At 37.0% G+C, this 20,085-nt stretch overlaps 1 protein-coding gene across 1 annotated transcript; it reads left to right on the top strand.

Moving 5' to 3' along the window:
- Positions 1-348: 348 nt before the first annotated feature.
- On the top strand, positions 349-5,054 carry LOC127525483 (cytochrome P450 7A1-like). The gene is made up of 6 exons (XM_051918061.1): positions 349-494; positions 802-1,042; positions 1,474-2,078; positions 2,325-2,455; positions 2,557-2,735; positions 2,873-5,054. Exons 1-6 carry the CDS (start codon positions 412-414, stop codon positions 3,170-3,172), a joined length of 1,539 nt encoding a protein of 512 aa, XP_051774021.1. The 5' UTR covers positions 349-411; the 3' UTR covers positions 3,173-5,054.
- The last annotated feature ends 15,031 nt before the right edge of the window (positions 5,055-20,085 follow it).

Raw genomic sequence — 20,085 nt, 5'->3', positions numbered from 1 at the left:
TAAAAAATCTACAAAGAACAAAGCATGACTTAATCAACATGTTCAAGTGTTTAAAATGAGTTTCAGAGAAAAAAACAAAACAAAATAAATCAAAGACCTTGAATGTGTTTCCCAACTTTGCAATACTATCAAAGTACAGTCTACTGGCCCTCAGGTGGAGGTGTCCATGGACTCCGTTCAAGGACACACACACAAACGCATATACACCTATCAAGTTTTTTTTTTCCCTAAAGGCATCTGGCATGTTTTCAGAAAAAAAAAAAGTGTTGGAGGGAGTCATTAGTTGAGGAGTTACGTCAGAGGCTGTGGCTTGAGGTGAATCATATAAAAACAGTTCTAAGAGTGTATGAGTGCATCTTTAAGGATTACAGCCACACTCTAGTTCCACCAGGTTTTGTCTCCCCAGCAGTCATGATCCTAAGCATTGCCCTCATTTGGGCCATAGTAGTTGGGCTCTGTTGTTGTCTTTGGCTTATCACAGGAATACGCAGAAGGTAAATACCCACAGATTTGTGACTAAAAACTTCACTGATCTTGAGAATATAATGGGGATGGTAGGATTCATATCTGTTTGACAACTGATGATACATAATGTTAAAATCTCTAATGCTAAGGTGTGAGATTTTAAATGATTTTTTTAGTTAGTTTTCCAAACAACTTTTTTGTTTTGCATGGCATTGAATAGAATCAAGTTCTTTTAAGTTCTCTAAGAACTAAACTTCATGATAGAACTTGTTTAATGTTCTTAAATCCTACATTTATGAGCTGTTTTGTAATTGATTGGCGTTTTGGGTGTTTCAGACAGCCTGGGGAGCCTCCAGTAGAAAATGGATGGATCCCTTACCTTGGCTGTGCTCTTCAGTTTGGCGCAAACCCTTTGGAGTTTCTTCGCAGCAGACAGAAGAAATATGGTCACATTTTTACATGCAAAATTGCTGGGCAGTATGTCCATTTCCTTTGTGATCCATTCTCCTACCATGCCGTCATCCGCCAAGGAAGGCATCTTGACTGGAAGAAATTTCACTTTGATGCCTCTGCAAAGGTACAGGGAATTACATTTAGACTTCAGCAATCTAACTACACAGAAAAATATCCAGAGTTAAATCAACTCTACTTAGAGTACATATGGTCCCTCTCTAAATAGTGTTAAAATAACTGAAACAGAGTTAAAGTTGGATGAGTGAGATAATTAAGCAATTAATTAATGATTGCACATTAGTGATGAACACCTGCTGTTAACAAGCAGAATCACTGAAGAAAAGACAAACACAAGAACTACAACTTACTTCAGTCACAGCCTTATTAATTGCTTAATTATCTTATTAACTTTAACTCTGCTTTAGTGTTACTTTAACACTATTTAGAGAGGGACCATATGTACTCTGAGCAGAGCTGATTTAACTCTGGGGATTTTACTGTGTACAAAATTAACCACTTAAATTGGCATGTGATGACGTGCATGTTTTCTTGCAGGCATTTGGTCATGAGAGCATGGATCCCAGCCATGGTTACACCACTGAAAATCTGCATCAGACATTCCTAAAGACTCTGCAAGGAGATGCCTTGTCTTCTCTTATTGAGACCATGATGGAAAACCTTCAGAGCACCATGCTGCAGTCAGGCATGCTGAAGGCTGAAACTTCCAAGTGGCAGAGCGATGGTATTTTTGCCTTCTGCTACAAGGTCATGTTTGAAGCAGGCTACCTGACCCTCTTTGGAAAAGAATTGGATGGGGACCAGAGCATTGCACGCCTGCAAGCCCAAAAAGCTCTGGTGCTCAATGCTCTGGAGAACTTTAAAGAATTTGATAAGATCTTTCCTGCTCTGATCGCTGGCCTCCCCATTCACGTTTTTAAGAGTGCCTACAGTGCTCGCGAGAACCTCGCCAAGACTATGCTCCACGAGAACCTCAGCAAACGTACCAATGTGTCTGACCTCGTATCCTTGCGCATGCTCTTGAATGACACATTATCTACCTTCAATGAGCTGAGCAAAGCCAGGACCCATGTGGCCATACTGTGGGCTTCACAAGCCAACACTTTGCCTGCAACCTTCTGGACCCTGTTCTATATGATCAGGTACAACTCATACTCAGCCAGCATAAAACTGCACAGTAGTCACTCCCCAGAGTTATAAACCAGCATAGATAAATGTGTTAATTGTAGTTGTAGAGATAAGCATTAGAGTGTTCTTGGAAAAGACTTTTACTGTACCTGCATATGGAAGCGTTAAACTGTGAAACTAATCTATAATATTGTATGCAACAGAGAACAGTTCAATAATGTACTTGTTAGGTTGATGACAAAACTTTTGCTTGTTTTCAGGTGCCCTGCGGCCATGAAAGCTGCTAGCGAGGAAGTAAGGCGAACGTTTGAAAGTTCTTATCAGAAAATCGATCCAACGAATTCTCGACTTGTACTAACAAGGGAACAGTTGGACAACATGCCAGTTCTAGGTGGGAAGCACTTTGAAAATATTTAAACATTTATGTATTCAACATTCTTAACATAGCCTACCAAAAGGTCATGTGGACTAAAGCTTCTCTGCAATTTTTAGACAGTATCATTAAAGAGGCGATGAGACTGTCCAGCGCGTCCCTGAATGTGAGAATGGCCAAGAGCGATTTCCTTCTTCACCTGGACAACAAAGAGTCTTACCACATCCGCAAAGATGATGTAATTGCTCTGTACCCTCCGATGATCCACTTTGATCCTGAGATCTATGACAATCCTCTGGTGAGTATTATGTCCTTTGCTGGTGTTTAATAGATAAATAGCAGCTTTCAACTGAAAAAAAAAACAAACATTTGAATTAACTTGTAAATTTTATCTTTAAATTTTATTCTCATCATGAATGTTTTTGCCACAAACAGGCATACAAGTATGATAGATACCTTGACGGGAATGGGCAGGAGAAGACCAGCTTTTACAGAAATGGACGCAAACTTCGTTACTACTACATGCCCTTCGGCTCTGGGGTGACCAAGTGTCCGGGCCGTTTCTTTGCTGTGCACGAGATTAAGCAGTTTCTGTCTCTTTTACTAGCATACTTTGAGATGGAACTTTTGGACTCTGATGTGAAAGAACCACCGTTGGACCAGTCTCGTGCTGGACTGGGTGTTTTGCAGCCCACCTATGATGTTGACTTTCGATATAGACTCAAATCTCACTAAGGATCTCGCACTTATTTATTGACTGTTGACTTAAACTGTAAATAATGTATATTTTGCGTCATGTCCAAGTAGACAAATGTGTTCTTTCTATTCAACTTGATTAGAGAGAGATTTTAGGAAGTTTGAAAGGAACTTTAGAGCTCACCTTTTAAAATTTTCAGTAACATTTACTGCACTTGTGCTATGTGTATTCATAGTATTTTTCTCAGTTATTAAACTACTATCTGGCAGTATTCAAAATATGATATTGTACATTGCTTAGAAAATGTAATCACCCACATCCTCTTTCATCGGCTGTTCACCATTTTTGTAAAATGATATGTGCTTTGTGAATTTTATTTTGAATATACATAGTGATTTTTTTTTTTCTTACTAAAAAAAAAAGTGTGTCTTATTCACCCGCCGTTTAAAGGTTCTGTAAGTAATTTTAGATGTAATTATATGTAGATGATCCTACCCCTTGAAAGATATCAATGAAATAACTGTCCTGATGTATCACAACGATCTCTGTAACAGCCTCTAAAGTCAGAATCGCGGTCAGACTAGCCAATCAGAGTTTTTTTTTTAGGAGTTTTTGCACATTTCACAGTGTACAGTCCATAGATGAGTGCCAAATATGAACTTGGAGCGGGTTGGTATGTGTTTGAAGGGTGCTAAAAGTTCGCGATTCTGTCAATAACGGCGTACATAACCAAACATCTTAAAGAGAATAGGAGTAGGCTACAGGGGAAAATAATGACACCAAAATTCTACGTGATCGGAACATCGCTACAGATTTTCATCGCTGGACTGCCTTTTGAAAATAGTCACCAATTTTTTATTTGCTTCTGCTTGACAAGTAAAAATACCATGGTTACGTTAAAACTGCAGTGTTTATTGGCAAAAAATTATATCTCGATATTTTGCTAGTACCTTAGCAGGTTTAGGACTGCAGTGGACCTAAAACTCCTAAAGTTTTTGAAATTCTTCATATTCTTTGCGGTGGTTAGTCCACAACAGTGACAAAATTAAATTTTTCATTAAGTTTAAACTGATTTTTACCATTTATAGGCATTTTTAGTTCATAAGGGCAGTTTTATATATGAAACTAAAACCACCAGTAATAAGAGAATTAGCCGCTTTACCACCGTTGGGCCGAACAGTTCAAAGAACGGAGCGATTTCAGATATATTTCCACTTAAGCCTGGTACGGCACTGCAGGATTACAGTAGTGACATTGCAACTCACGATTGGTCGTACCTGCGACCGGATCAGCACAGAATGGAATGGTTAAGCAAAGTAATGAAACACCGCTGTGTGTTGCTCAGAGATCGCATACTTTCAATTCAACATGACGACATTTCATTAAAAGTTGAGTAGTTTGCATCCCTAGATAGTCTATTACTGTTGGTCACGGAACATTTCTATCGTAAAATAGTTGTCTTACAACTTATCTTTCCACAAACTCTCTTTGCATTGTGTAGGACTGGATATTGACAAATTCGATTCGATTTCGATTCACGAGCTTGCAATTCGATTTGATTCCAATTCAATTTGATTCGATTCAATATCCATTTGATTCAATATTTTGTATATAAATCAGGAAGAGTACATGGCAAATTTTCTCAAGGAAAAAAAATCTGTGTAAACTATAGGCTACATGTGAGTCAGATATTACAATAATATTGAAGGTTAAAATAAACTGATTTGTTTACAAACACTTAAATTAGACTCAAGTTTTTATAACAATAAAGATAAAATACTAACTTTACAAGTATATTTCTAATCCAATTCGTTTTTTGAAATACATTATTTGAAATGGTGGCTGTCATAAATACTTGACGGATTTATTCAAACATGCATTAAATATTGAAGAACATTAAAAATTATAATTAATATGTAATATGGTGCATATATTTATTCATTCATTTTTCTAGCTGACTAACGAGTTATAGTCACTGAATATGGTTTATCTGAGGTAAATGTGATGTTACGTGACATGTTGCTTACAAGCTGTTTTATTGACATCCTTCCACGGTTGAAACTCTGATAGACCGATTACATGAGACAGGATACAGATTTCGGTAAGTTGTTCGGTAATTCATGTTTATTTCGCGCTGTAACTAGTATTACAAAGATGATCAGTTCATGTGCGCTTTGCTCTGCCGCCTCTCTTGAACTGGGACGCTACAACGATCTGTCACGCCATGTTAAACAGTGCCAAAACGGTTATTTTTCAAATTTCATAATAAAATGGACATAATTTGAAATCTGAGACTTTGTTTCATATCAAAAGTAACAAAGCAAAAAGCTTATTGCCATTTATTGGATGGGAGGTGCACTATGTTCCGTTCATTCATCAACTGAAAACAGACTAGACTATCGATTCTTGGGATTTAAGAATCGATATTGGTTCGTTAAAATGAGAATCGATTAAAATCGAGAAATCTATATTTTTTACCCAGCCCTAGCGTTGTGACAGTGACAGTAAGACCCGCCTTCTTTGATTTGATTGACCATCTCGATCATTTTGACATTGTCAATCGCTGTTAGACAACTGAGGTAGAGCAGCCGATTTGAAAAATTTTGTCAAAAAAGAAAAAAAGAGAAAGTATGAATTCTATTATTATTATTATTATTATTTTTTTTTTTTTTTAATTTATTCATAGCTCAGACCAAAGTCATTGGCTCTGGTCTGGGGTGGGCAGTGCTGTTGATACTCAGCTGAAGGGAGTTTATTGGTATTTTGTTTACTTTTTTTGGTTCTCATTTGGTTTGTTTTAAGAGTTTGAATGCACATGATTTGGAGTGTTTTACGTGTCCTCTTCTGTTGATGCTAACATTATTATAGTGCCTGTAACAAACAATGTGGGCATTTAACTGGTAAACTGTTTAAATGCTGTGTTTCCACCACAGGAACTTTCCCCAAGAACTAGGGACTTTGGGGTGGTACTCTGTGTGTTTCGACCGCAGGGACCAGAGTCTAAATGAAGTTTCAGGTACAGATTTCCCCCTAAAAAAGTCCCCGCTCGCTAGGTAGTACTTTTTCAAAGTTCAGGAACTTTCGGGGGGTGGGACTTGGGCACTGAACATGCTGATTGGTTGAGTTTATGCAGCATTTTGATTGGTTGACTCCATGCAGCATTTTATGTCAACCACCATTTTTAAAAGTCTGTTGCGGTCCGTGCATTAAGAGTTGTCTGCTATTCGACTCAACAACGGAGTTTAAAAAATACGAGCGATGATGAGGTTCAGGCTTTATTAAGCTTACATGCGGAGGCCGAAATCCAGTAGGAACTGGAAAGTCGTGCATACAACGAAATTTTTTTTGTAAGTGAACGCAAAGTTTCTCGGAATGAGAGAACACAAAAGCATTGACATATAATTTTTCCTCCCATCTCATAATTTTTTTCCCCTTCACCATGTCCCTTTAAGGGCTCCATACATTTGCAATTGTGCTGATATTTGAAAAAACGGCACTCTTTATGTGATTGCTTAAAGGTACACTATGTAACATTTTTTGTTCAAAATTAACTATTAAAATAATGCGTCAATACATAAATCCTGCTGGCAAAAAGAGAACTGACAGAGCTTGTAATAAAACAAGAATCAACATGGGCTTTTTGGAGATGACGAGAACTGATTTGAAATGTTGTAAAAGCGACGCAGAGATGGTGTTTTTATTACTCAACAGGTTAGTACGGTATTTTATTGAACAGATAAATTGCCACTGTATGTAGCTCTCTAACAGAGTTTATTCACTGTAAAAAATCCAACTTGCAAAATGTTAGCTGAGTTTAAAACTGTAAGTCAAGTGGACACATTTTTGAGCAGTGTTGAGTTTACTTATAAAAGCTATTAAACTGCATGTTGATTACTACTTTGTCCACTGGATATAAACAATTAAGTTGAGAAAACTTAATATTTTGATTTCTAAGTTCGACCGTTTAACTTTTCTGTTATTGCGCATGCGCGATCTGTCCTCCCGGTAACGCGCGGGGTTTCCCCTCTCCAATCACGCTGATGAAGGGAATGGATTTCAGCGTCTGTTCGAGGTGAGTTTTTAACGTTATTATTGAAATTAAGCTAAATAAACTGCACGCCTAGATTATAAAGTGCAATGATATGTTCATAAAAGAGTAAACTCATTCTATAGCACGTGTTTATATCTTCAAAAGAGCTCAATTAGCGATCTTCATAGTTTAGCTGCTAACATCTGAAGGCTAACGTTAACAAAATAGTGTATCAAGTAGATTTTGTGTTGTAGACGGTGTTAATTTTGTTCTTTAATGTTCGTCATTTTTGATTTTTCTGTAGGACTACATGTGAAGTAAACACGGCCAAGTAAGGATTATTGAGTAACCATACTATTTTTTTGATCAATGTTATTGTGTCACATTTTGTTCCTTTTTTCCTATTAAGTGAAATTTAGTAACTAGTTATCTTTTTATTATGTTTGTATTAACTAACATAAGTTAATGTATTAAATAACATGAACAAACAACGAGCAAAACTTTTGTTACAGTATTTATTAATCTTTGTTAATGTTAGTTAATAAAAATCCGCCTGTTCAAATTACTTAAGTGCATTGACTAATGTTAACAAATACAACATTTGTATTTAATAATGTATTAGGAAATGTTGAAATTAACATTAAGATCAATAAATGCTGTAGAAGTATTGTTCATTCTTTGTTAATGTTAACTAAAGTAGTAAACTAATGTTAACTAATAAAACATTAGTCTAAAGTGTTACCATCATTTATTAATATTTTATGCTGTTTTAAACATTTAATGTTAATTTTGTAGAAATGTAACATTGCACCTCTCAAATTATTTCTTTTTCTTTTCTTTTTTTTCCTTTTCATAGGTTTGGAATGCAGTGTAAGCTTTGCAAATTTGCCCACAGTATACTAGCAGAGAGGTCCTCTTGAAACATTACAGGTTTCACCACTATTAAGGGTGATCCTGGCAGCAGCCTTGCTTGTTACTGACTGCATCTGCACTTTCAAAACCGTAGGTGTGTTAAAATCTCATTTAATAAGAGCACACAAACAGACTGCTGCAGTTAAAGAGCACTTTATTTTTTCATGTGAGTTATGTGATTTTAAAGATTTTTGTCAGCCATCTCAGTTTTTATTTTTAAACCATATCAGAAATCATTTGAAGAAACATGACAGTCAAATGTCCTTTTTGTTGTTCTGTCTTTCAGACTTCAGATATCCTTGCTCAAAGAAAGGCAACAGCTCTCAAAGGGCTCCCTGTGTTTATGAGGGAAAAGTCAGAAAATGTCCTGAAGACCTGCCTGGTAAGAATATGTGTTGTTATCAGCATATCAAGGTCAAGGTCAAGGTACCATTTATTGTCTCCCTTAGGAGAAATTTGTCTTGGATGAGAGAACTGCTGCACATCAGCCCACCCAAACATACATTTCATACATGCATCAATTCCACATTAATCACTCTAATCTCCAAAAAAACAAACAAACAAACAAAAAAAAAACATAATACTAATACTAATAAGAATACCTACGAAAAGAACACACTTTTTATTAAATAATTAAATAATTTTAATTTAACACATAATTACCTTAAAAGCATGCTGCATCTTTCCCATATTACCTTACACTACCATCAGTACATGCAGTTATGTAACCACCTTACTGGAGTTGCTCATTAAGTAATTTTATCGACAACGGGACAAATGAATGTTTAATATACACTATCCAAAACACATCAGTTAACTGTTCTATCAGACAAAAGGCAGGGAAAAGAGCAGAAAGCAGGAGACAAAGTGATGGGGAAAAAAATAGTTTATTGAATAATTGTTAACACTTTACAATAAGGTTTCATTTGTTAACAAAAGTTAATGTATTAACTAATATTAACTAACCATGAGTAATACATTTGTTACTGTATTTGTTATTCTTTGTTAATGTTAGTTAAAGGGTTAGTTCACCCCAAAATGAAAATTCTGCCATTAATTACTCACCATCGTGTCGTTCCAAACTCATAAGACTTTCATTCATCTTCAGAACACAAATGAAGATCTTTTTGATGCAATCAGAGATTTCTGTCCCTCAGTTGACTGCCTTTGCAACAACCACTTTGACGCTTCAAAAAGTTCATAAAGAGATTGTAAAACTAATCCATATGAATCAAGTGGTTTAGTCCAAATTTTCTGAAAAGACTTGATCGCTTTTTATTACTCACATGTAAACACTGATCCGCGAACATAAGCTCAACCGAACATAAATAACAGATGAGAATTAACCTCTTGCAGAAGCTCAAATGTGCTGTGTAACCAATGAGGTTTATTATTGTGTGTAACGCAGCACGTTTGAGCTTCTGCAAGAGGTTTGTTCTTGTGCGTTATTTACGTTCGGTTGAGTTTCTGCGTATGTTGGCTGATGGAGGGACAGACTTATCTAAGATTTCATCAAAAATATCTTAATTTGTGTTCGAAGATGAACAAAGATCTTATCGAAGATGATCGAAGATGAACGAAGATGATCAAAGAGTTTGGAACAACATGAGAGTGAGTAATTAATGACAGAATTTTCATTTTGGGGTGAACTAACTTTTTTAATAAAAGACAACTGTTCAGCGTTACTTCAGTTCATTAATTGTCAACAAATCCAACTTTTGGTTTTAATAATGTATTAGTAAATATTTATATTAATATTAACAAAGATTAATAAATGCTGAAGAAGTGCAGTTCATTGTTAGTTCATGTTAACTAATGTAGTTAACTAATTTTAATTAATGAAACCTTGTTGTAAAGTGTTACCGAATAATCTTAGTTTAGCTTTTCTCAATGATCAGTCTGATTTGATCTGATAGCACAAATTCAACAAGCGTTATACCAAAGCAAAGACAATGGAAAATTACTGCTTCACAACACTGTCCTGACTTTTGTCAATACAATGAATTTTTTGCATTACTTTTAAACAATATAAAAGTGTTAGATCAACACGGCTGTGTATTCTGCTGTCAACAAGTGCCACAGATAATCACATCAATGCTGATATTTTGTCTAACAGTACAGTTGCAAGTGTGGCACTGTTTGGGATTGGGACACACAGGCAGTTTTATTTTATTTTTTTTTTAGTACTATGACTAAATTGGGTCATGCTTCAAAACTGGTCTACCTTTACTTTCCAAATGACGTTATGTGTAGGAAGAGTAAGAAAGATGTTAAACACTATGGTCTAGCAGAATTCAATCAATCGAAAATGACTTTTGACCATGTTTTTATTCTGCTTATTACTTCAGGACACAGAGCCAGAAGACAGTTACACAAAGAGGATGAAGATGGGGATCTTAAGCATCGTCAAAGATGATGTTGCCAGCATCCATTCCAACCCAAATGTAAGGTGCCTCTAGTTGTGCTGGAGTTCTTCCCAGTTCTTTTGATTTCCTCTTTGGCCTGAACATGAACTATCCTAAAGAGCTTAAATAAACTTTTGAAACCACTAATTTGTTGTTCTAGTTGTTCCTGTTGTTTCAGTAACAGTTGTTCCTTAACTGTACATGTCCAAAAAAAAAAAACCTTTGAGTTGTAATGTAAGGCCCAGTGTTGGTTTAGCAGTTGTAATTCTTGATTTCTTCAGCACGTTTGTTGCATGGATGTACCAAATGTAATAGACAAAATTTCAAAAATGCAATGCAAGGTGTGTTGTAACTTTTAAAGGGTTAGTTCAGCCAAAAATTAACATTCTGTCATTAATTTCTCACCCTCATGTGTTTCTACCCCCGTAAGACCTTCTTTCATCTTCAGAACACAAATTAAGGTATTTTTTATGAAATCTGATGGCTCAGTGAGACCTCTATTGCCAGCAATGTTACTGCACCTCTCAAGACATATTTGTATGTCTGTATTTGTAGGTACTGAAAACATATTTAAGACAGTGGTTCAACTGTAATGTTATAAAGCGTCAAATACTTTTTGTGCACCAAAAAAACAAAAATAACAACTTTTCAACTATGTAGTGATGGGCGATATCAAAACACTGCTTTGGAGCTTTACGAATCGAATCAGTGGTTCACGTGATTTCAGCAGTTTAATAGTTTGATACTCAATCCGACTCACTAATTCGAAACAAAAGATTTGTAAAGTTCTGAAGCTTCATGAAGCAGTGTTTTGAAATCTTGAGAGGTGCAGTAACATTGCTGGCTATGCAGGCCTCACTGAGCCATTGGATTTCATCAAAATTATCTTAATTTGTGTTCTGAAAATGAACAAGGATGTTACGGGTGTGGAACGACATGAGGGTAAGTAATAAATTACATTATTTTATTTTTGGGTGAACAAAGCCTTTTAAGACTTTAAAGTCTTGTTTATTGCTGCAGCATTTTATGATTGTTAGCACTTTAAGAAAAATTTTTTTTTACTCCAGCACTTCAAAAGAAGTGTGTGTTGTTGTATTATGCAAGCACTTTGAAAAGCATTACGAGATTTTTTTTTTTTTTTTGTTTTGTTTTTTTCATCTTGATCTTTTAGAACTTCATGCTGACAGAAAATGTGCCGTTTTGCAAGCGTCAATAAATATTTTCTATAATGTTGAGTATTGCTTTGTATTTGTGTTGTTTTTACTGTATGGTATGTACTCCATGCATTTGGATTCCCAGTTGGAGGTCTATACAAGTTTCTGGGTGGGATAATTGGAGAAAGTTTAATTAAAAAAAATAAAAAGTTGAGTTAACTTTAAAAAATTAAGGCAACCAGCTGCAAAGCTTTTTTGAGTTTACTGAACTTCAGGACCCTCAGTAGTTGTGCTTACTCATTTCTTTGAGTTGGACTGGTTGTTAGGTGAACTTACTGAGGCAGGTTTAATTAACTTAATAAAATAAGTTTAGTGAACTTTAAAAAATGATTTGGCACAACTCCGACCACTGAAGTTGAGTAAACTCAAAAATGCTTTGCAGCTGGTTGCCTTATTTTTTTTTTTTTTTTAAGTTAACTCAACTTTTTCTTTTTTACAGTGTTGTAAAGCATTATCTATTGTGAAGGGTCATTTTATTATGGTTGTTGTAGCGCAGTGCTGGAATTTGTTTTAAAGGAAGTACTGTCTATTAATAGGTATAGCTGCAGTGACATCCTCAGCTAGTCAGCTTAAGATCTTTTCTAAACTTCCTATCTCAATTACGATATTATCATAGACATTATATATCGCACACACCTACAGGTATAACTCAATTAAGGTTTTAACAGCCCTGCTAAAAAAAAAAAAAATCCTAAACTAGCATACGATCGTGCTGGTTTTAGTTGGTGTCCCAACCTGGTCAGGTTGGTCTGTTTGCTGGTATAAGAATTTTTGGTAACGCTTTAGATTACAGCCCAGAAAGTACTGCGTAATTACAACAAATTTACAGCATATCTTTAAATAATTATAGTGTACCTATAAAGTAAGTATAGGGGAACAATATGTAAAGTTTTGGGAATAAAGGGGTAACAACCAGGAAAATAACAAATCATTTATACTGTAAGTATTTTAGAACTAAGGGGTACTTATACTATTATGATAGACAACAATCTTACATTTGGGAGCAATTTAGTGAGAACATACACTGATTAAGTTGTTTCAAGGCAAGTAGAAAGAACTATTGCAATCTTTTTTAATACATGGGGAAACATGCTTTTGTTTCATGTAGTTACAGGGTAAATATGACATTACGGGCCGTAAATTAAAGTGGTGCTTGTTACACTCTTGTTTCATGTAGTTACAGGGTAAGTAATTAAAAAAAACCCGCAAACAATCTGTTATCACTCTGAAACCTTTATTTGAAAAACAACTTATTTCAAAACAGATTTAAAGATGCAACACTTCTTATTCGTTTCTCTTGCTTGGCTTCCTCCTCTTCTTTTTCTTTCTTTCCACTGATGAATCTTAAGAGGGAATCCCATGTCATTTGTATTAAAAGAAATTTCTGGGTGTACTGTATTTTCTTTTAATACAGAATAGCAATGGGATTCCTTCTTAAGATTCATCAGTTGAGAAACAAGAGGAGGACGAAGCCAAGCAAGAGAAACAACAACATCAACAACAACCAAAAAAGGACAAAATGCGTTACTTTCTGTCAGGATTTTAGAATTTGAAATGAAAAGTTGATTTAAAAAAAAAAAAAAAAAAAAAAAAAAAAGTGTTGTAGACCTGTTCTTAATTAAGTTGTTTTTCAAATGTTTCATAGTCGGTGATATCAGATTGTTTGCGTTTTTTTATTTTTTTTTATTTTTTTTATTACTTACCCTGTAACTACATGAAATAAGAGTGTAACAAGCACCACTTTAATTTACGGCCCGCAATGTCATACTTACCCTGTAACTACATGAAACAAAAGTATATTTCCCCGTGTATTAAAAAAGATTGCAATAGTTCTTTCTACTTGCCTTGAAACAACTTAATCAGTGTATGTTCTCACTAAATTGCTCCCAAACGTAAGACTGTGTAACGATTAGTCCAGACTGAAGGCGAGATGATGAACCCAAGTGCAGTTTATTGTATCAGAGTGAACAAACAAACCAAGCAACCAGTTGATATGAACATGAGCCATGAGCAGACTTGACCTTGAACAGACTTGACCATAAGACTCACCGACAGCAGGGTTACAATAACAATACACGACAAAGTAACGGGGAATACAATGGCTTTAAATACAATAACTTAGAGAACACATGACTAAGACAACAAATGGGGAAGTGACACAAGGAACAAGGGAACCAATGACAGAACAGAACTCAGAAACACATGACCATAAACAACCAATGAGAATATGACACAGACTAAGGGAGAACATGAGGAGCAAGGGAAGCATGACACAACCAAGCAACATAAATCAAACTACAAAATAAAGGACAAGAAAACATGAACATGAAAACTAGAACATGAGCAAAACCCAAAACTAGACATTACAGAATCCCCCCCTCTAAGGGCGGCTCCCGACGCCCAACATAAACCAAAATAGGACAGTCCAGGAGGGTGGTGGAGCGGAGGCGGTCTTGGGGGAGGGATGGAGGGCCAGGCCCGTGCAGGGGGACAGGACATGGCAATGGTGGGCCTTGGTCAAGGATCAGAGGTGGACCAGGGCCGTGGAGCGTGGGTGGACCTGGGCCATGGAGCGTGGGCGGACCTTGGCCGTGCAGCGTGGGCGGACTTGGTCCGTAGAGCGTAGGCGGACTTGGACCATGGAGCAGTGGTGGGCCTGGATCATGGTGCAGTGACAGACATGGGTCGTGGTGCAGTGGCAGGCTGTGGAGCATTGGCGGACCTGGACCATGGAGCAGTGGTGGGCCAAGCTCCGCATCTGCTGGAGCTTGGTACCCATAGTCCCCCCCCCAAAAAAATATTTAGGGGAAACTTGGGTAGACATGACGTGAGAGGGCTCTGGCGTGGCAGCCGTGGCGTGACGAGGCTCTGGCGTGGCTGCAATGGCGTGACAATGCTCGGGCATGGCAGCCATCTTGGCTGTGGGCTCAGGCGTGGCAGCCATCTTGGCTGAGGGCTCAGGCGTGGCAGCCATCTTGGCTGAGGGCTCAGGCATGGCAGCCATCTCAAGATGCTGGTCAGGGGCTGGAGCACCCTCTGGACGCTGGTCAGGGACTGGAGTCCCCTCTGGACGCTGGTCAGGGACTGGAGTCCCCTCTGGATGCTGGTCAGGGGCTGGAGTCCCCTCTGGACGCTGGTCAGGGGCTGGAGTCCATGTTTGTGCCGCCCACACACATAAAAAGGCTGTGGCCATAATGGTCAGTGCTGCATTCTCTGGAGACTCTGGAATGGCAGCCATCTTGGGGCGAGACTCTGGAGTGGCGGCTATCTTGGGGCGAGACTCTGGAGTGGCGGCCATCTTGGGGCGAGACTCTGGAGTGGCGGCCATCTTGGGGCGAGACTCTGGAGTGGCGGCCATCTTGGGGCGAGACTCTGGAGCGGCGGCCATCTTGGGGCGAGACTCTGGAGCGGCGGCCATCTTGGGGCGAGACTCTGGAGCGGCGGCCATCTTGGAACATGGCTCTGGAATGGCAGCAATCTTGGGACATGGCTCTGGAATGGCAGCCATCTTGGGACATGGTTCTGGAATGGCAGCCATCTTGGGACATGGCTCTGGAATGGCAGCCATCTTGGGACATGGCTCTGGAATGGCAGCCATCTTGGGACATGGCTCTGGAATGGTGTGAACAGGCCTTGGCGTGGCAGTCTGTGGTTGAGCAGGCATGGCGTGAGCAGTCTGTGGCCGGACAGACGTGACATGAACAGTCCGTGGCTGGGCTGGCATGACGTGAACAGTCTGTGGCGTGGAAGACATCACATGAACAGGCACTGACCTGGCTTGCTTGGAGTGAACAGGAGCAGACTTGACCTTGAGCAGACTTGACCATAAGACTCACCAACAGCAGGGTTACAATAACAATACACGACAAAGTAACATGGGGAAGACAATGGCTTTAAATACAAGAACTTAGAGAACACATGACTAAGACAACCAATGTGTTTTGGGCACAAGGAACAAGGGAACCAATGACAGAACGGAACTCTGAAACACATGACCATAAACAACCAATGAGAACATGACACATAGACTAAGGGAGAACATGAGGCGCAAGGGAAGCATGACACAACCAAGCAACATAAATCAAACTACAAAATAAAAGACAAGAAAACATGAACATGAAAACTAGAACATGAACAAAACTCAAAACTAGACATTACAGACTGTTGTCTATCATAATAGTATAAGTACCCCTTAGTTCTAAAATATTTACAGTATAAATAATTTGTTATTTTCCTGGTTGTTAGCCCTTTATTCCCAAGACTTTACATATTGTTTCCCTATACTTACACATACTTACTTTAAGGGTACACTATAATTATCGAAAGTTACGCTGTAAATTCATTGTAATTATGCAGTACTTTCCGGGCTGTAATCTAAAGCGTTACCGATTTTTTTTTGTTTTTTTGTTGCGTTTCATTCTGTGAGATCAGCTTAAACCAGTTAAGTCCAGCAAAGCAGCATATGCTGGTTTTTAAAGGACATTGAAAGATATAATAATATAACGTATAATACTAATAACGTAATCTAGCCAATTGATTATACACAATCACAATGAATATTTAAAAGCCCACAATTTTTTAAGCAAGTCAATGTTTGTAAAACCTGTTGACCTTTTCCTTAACATCTGTTAGCAGTAAGGATGCCAAATAGCCAAAAGTAATGCTAACATAGACCTAAATTTAGTTGATAAACACATATTGATTGTGTCAGATAGATTGTGTCAAGGACGCTTCATAACCGCCTTCTGTTGATAAGCTTGGCACAAGGTATGCAAATATTAAAGTGACTGTTAGTAAACCCGGGCCTACGGTACATCAGCTTTCTTCAGGGTACAACGTGGAAGAGTGAACTTGTGTGCGCTGCTGTACACTTTGACCTTGAGCTGATTACGTAACAAACCTGCCAACACGAACTACAAAAGATCAATTTGCTAAAGGATAGGAAGTTTAGATTAAACTCAGCATATAATGTCTTCAATATTTAATTCATTATGATTGACATAAAGATCAGTCTTATGATAACATTATGTCATAATTCAGATTAGTATCATTAGTCTCATAGGTGATGTGCAATAGCTGAATATGTATTAAATCACAATTCTGAAGAAGCAGGATACTGATGTCAGAGATGTTATGCAATTCAGTAAGGAATAAATGAGAGTGGTTAATTTTTGCCTTTTTCAGTGAACCTGATGACAGCCAGCAGATAGATGCTGTTTGCCAGTGTAAATAATACATCTGAATTAGCTGTTTGCTTGTGAGCTGGATAGCCTTATCTTTTTATAGGGCTGGAGTTGTTTGTGCAAAACAATAAAGGGGAAATGTCTGTCACGATATTGTGGGTTATTATTAATCATGCTGGAACTTGTATATTGCATGTAAACATGGCTTTTAGGCTATAGGCATTTGGATGAAGTATCATTAATTGGTAGAAAACGCATATAAAATGTGTAATTGAAAAGTAAAGTAGTTCATTGTTTTATATTATCTTAACCGCTTCATAAAGATTATCTCAAGGTCACTGTAATTTAGGGTAATGCTTCAGATATGGAGTTCAGATATGGAAATAAATCATCTAGAAGCAAAGTTTCTGCTGTAGCTGAAGGCTGGCAGTTTTTACAGAGTGTTTAATGGATTTACTCGCCTCACTTTTTCAATACCTAAAGAGACAGAGAAATCATTTAACATGCAAATGAGACTGAAGCGCTCTGTGTGAAGTAGAATGGGGTTGCAAAAAGGGATTTAAATGTTTGAGGAGAAAAATCAGCCTCATCTGGCACAGACTATATTGTCCTTTTGTTTTCGCGTGCCATAGCCATGTACTGTAACAATGAAACGGAAACAAGTGTTTAAATTAGAATGCCTGAAGACAAAGTTTTAATAACAATAGTGGGTTATAAAATGGCAAAGAATATCAATCATTTGGATAATGTTATGCTGACTATTACAGTTCATATAGTCTGTTATTAAAGAAAACCCTCTGCCTTGTCGTTTGTCTTGGGGATGGTAAGATTTTTAACTTATTTTTGAAATATTTTAATACCATGAAATATTACAGTTTAAAATAACTGTTTTCTATTTTAATATATTTTAAAATGTATACTTTATTCCTGTGATAACAAAGCTGGATTTCCAGTTTCTTCCAGATCCTTCAGAAATCATTCTAATTTGTGGATTTTGTGCTCAAGTAACATTTATCAATGTTGAAAACTGTTGTTCTACTTGTGATACATTTTTTACAGGATTCTTTGATGAAAATAGATTAAAATAGAAATCTTTTGTAATTATACATGTTTTTCATGTCACTTTTCAAGTTAATCCACCCTTGATGAATAAAAGTATTAATTCTTAAAAAATGTTAATCTTAAAGATTTTGGAACATTGGTGTATATTTTTCACACGGAGTGATTTGTCATCTGACCTTACAATGTTTTGATCATGCCAACTAACTTAACACCTCTTCCAGGAGCAACCTAGTTTTCCCAGGAGGTCTCCCATCCAGGTACTGACCAGGCTCAACCCTGCTTAGCTTCAGTGGACAACCAGTCTTGGATTACAGGTGATATGTTTGTGGCCATAGTCTATCCATATGCAGGCTATTTATATATATACAGTATCTCACAGAAGTGAGTACACCCCTCACATTTTTGTAAATATTTTATTATATCTTTTCATGTGACGACACTGAAGAAATGACACTTTGCTACAATGTAAAGTAGTGAGTGTACAGCTTGTATAACAGTGTAAATTTGCTGTCCCCTCAAAATAACTCAACACACAGCCATTAATGTCTAAACCTCTGGCCACAAAAGTGAGTACACCCCTAAGTGAAAATGTCCAAATTGGGCACAAAGTGTCAATGTTTTGTGTGTATATATATATATATATATATATATATATATATATATATATATATATATATATATATATATATATATATATATATATATATATATATATTTAATTCCTTTATTTAACCAGGGGAAGTCATATTGAGAGTATAGTCTTTTTTTCAAATGATCCCTGGCCAAGAAGGCAGCACTTAAGAAATGTATCAGCACCCCATAAACCATACTACAACACCTAACAAAGACAAAAGTTAAATACAACAATAAACAAAATATGACACAATAACATAACCAGGACAGAACAGCTGCCTTGTCATTTAGCAGATGCTTTCATCGAAAGTGATTTGCAGTACACTAATTACAGTGACAGGCCCCCTGCAGCAACCTGAGGTTAGGAGCACACACACACACACACACACACACACACACACACACACACACACACACACTATATTACATATAAACATTGACTAAACAAGTAGTTTTATAAAGAATATGCATCTAATTGTATCTCACATATGCAGTCCAGAGGGAAAGTTATCATTTGAATGTACAGAATGTGCAGTCACATTTCTCTACAGTATAGCTCATGTATTTTGTGTACTCATACGGATGTGCTTTTTCTAATGAAAAGGAAAGGTTATAATGTATTGTGGTACTGTAAAGTTTTAGCAGAGTGTTTTATCTCTAATAGTGGAAGTTGGTGAAGCAAGACATAACTGACTTAACATGCATCTTTCACTATTCCGTGAAGTGACAACAGAATTGATTGGTGAAAGCAACAGGATTACACAATATACGCGAGCTCAAACAAGTTGCTATCAAAAAAAGGGGGGGAAAAGTAATCTCTTGCAAAGCCAGTCAAATAAAGGTCAGAACAATGGTTTTATGTCTGTTTCTTTAAACATCAGACTTTGTTGTTTGTTAAAAGTAATAAACTGAAAAAGTATTTTTAATAAGGATAAGATGGACCTTAGTTGAATATCTTTTATGTCCTAGTTTTGTTTCTGCTGCTGAGTCACCAGCACTTCCAGAAACACTGCTGGTTCATTCCCAGAACATGTTACCATTTGTGCTTTAAGCTTGGTGAAAGTTGTTTTCTTATCACTAATAAAGCACTACAATATGAACTGACAGCAATATTAAAGGATTAGTTCACTTTAAAATGAAAATTACTCCAAGCTTTACTCACCCTCAAGCCATCCTGTATATGACTTTCTTCTTTCAGATGAACACAATCAGAGTTATATATCCTGACACATCCAAGCTTTATAAGTTACAAAGTAAAATATCTAGCTTCTGCCAGCCCACCTTCCGTATTCAACTTACGAAGAAAGTGTAAAACTCTCGCAGTTCAAAACGCTTACACTATGTCCTACGCCTTCTGTATTCAACTTACGAAAAAAACGTAACTGACACGATGGAAGTTAGATATTTTACTTTATAACTTGTTAAATATGGATATTTTTCTTACTCAAACGCATCGCTTCGCTTCAAAAGGCCTTTATTATTTGTAGTCCTATTTAGGCACTTGTTAGCAAC

Source organism: Ctenopharyngodon idella, chromosome 2, assembly GCF_019924925.1.
Source record: "Ctenopharyngodon idella isolate HZGC_01 chromosome 2, HZGC01, whole genome shotgun sequence".
Taxonomy (NCBI): domain Eukaryota; kingdom Metazoa; phylum Chordata; class Actinopteri; order Cypriniformes; family Xenocyprididae; genus Ctenopharyngodon; species Ctenopharyngodon idella.
The sequence above is the reverse complement of the archived record's forward strand: the minus strand, read 5'-3'. Positions and strand labels throughout refer to the sequence as shown.

Excerpts from the sequence above, each read along its gene's own strand:
- LOC127525483 (XM_051918061.1), top strand. The coding sequence starts at position 412 with ATGATCCTAAGCATTGCCCTCATTTGGGCCATAGTAGTTGGGCTCTGT. Across the intron at positions 2,079-2,324 it reads ACCCTGTTCTATATGATCAG|GTGCCCTGCGGCCATGAAAG; the intron begins GTACAACTCATA and ends GCTTGTTTTCAG. Across the intron at positions 2,736-2,872 it reads AGATCTATGACAATCCTCTG|GCATACAAGTATGATAGATA; the intron begins GTGAGTATTATG and ends TGCCACAAACAG.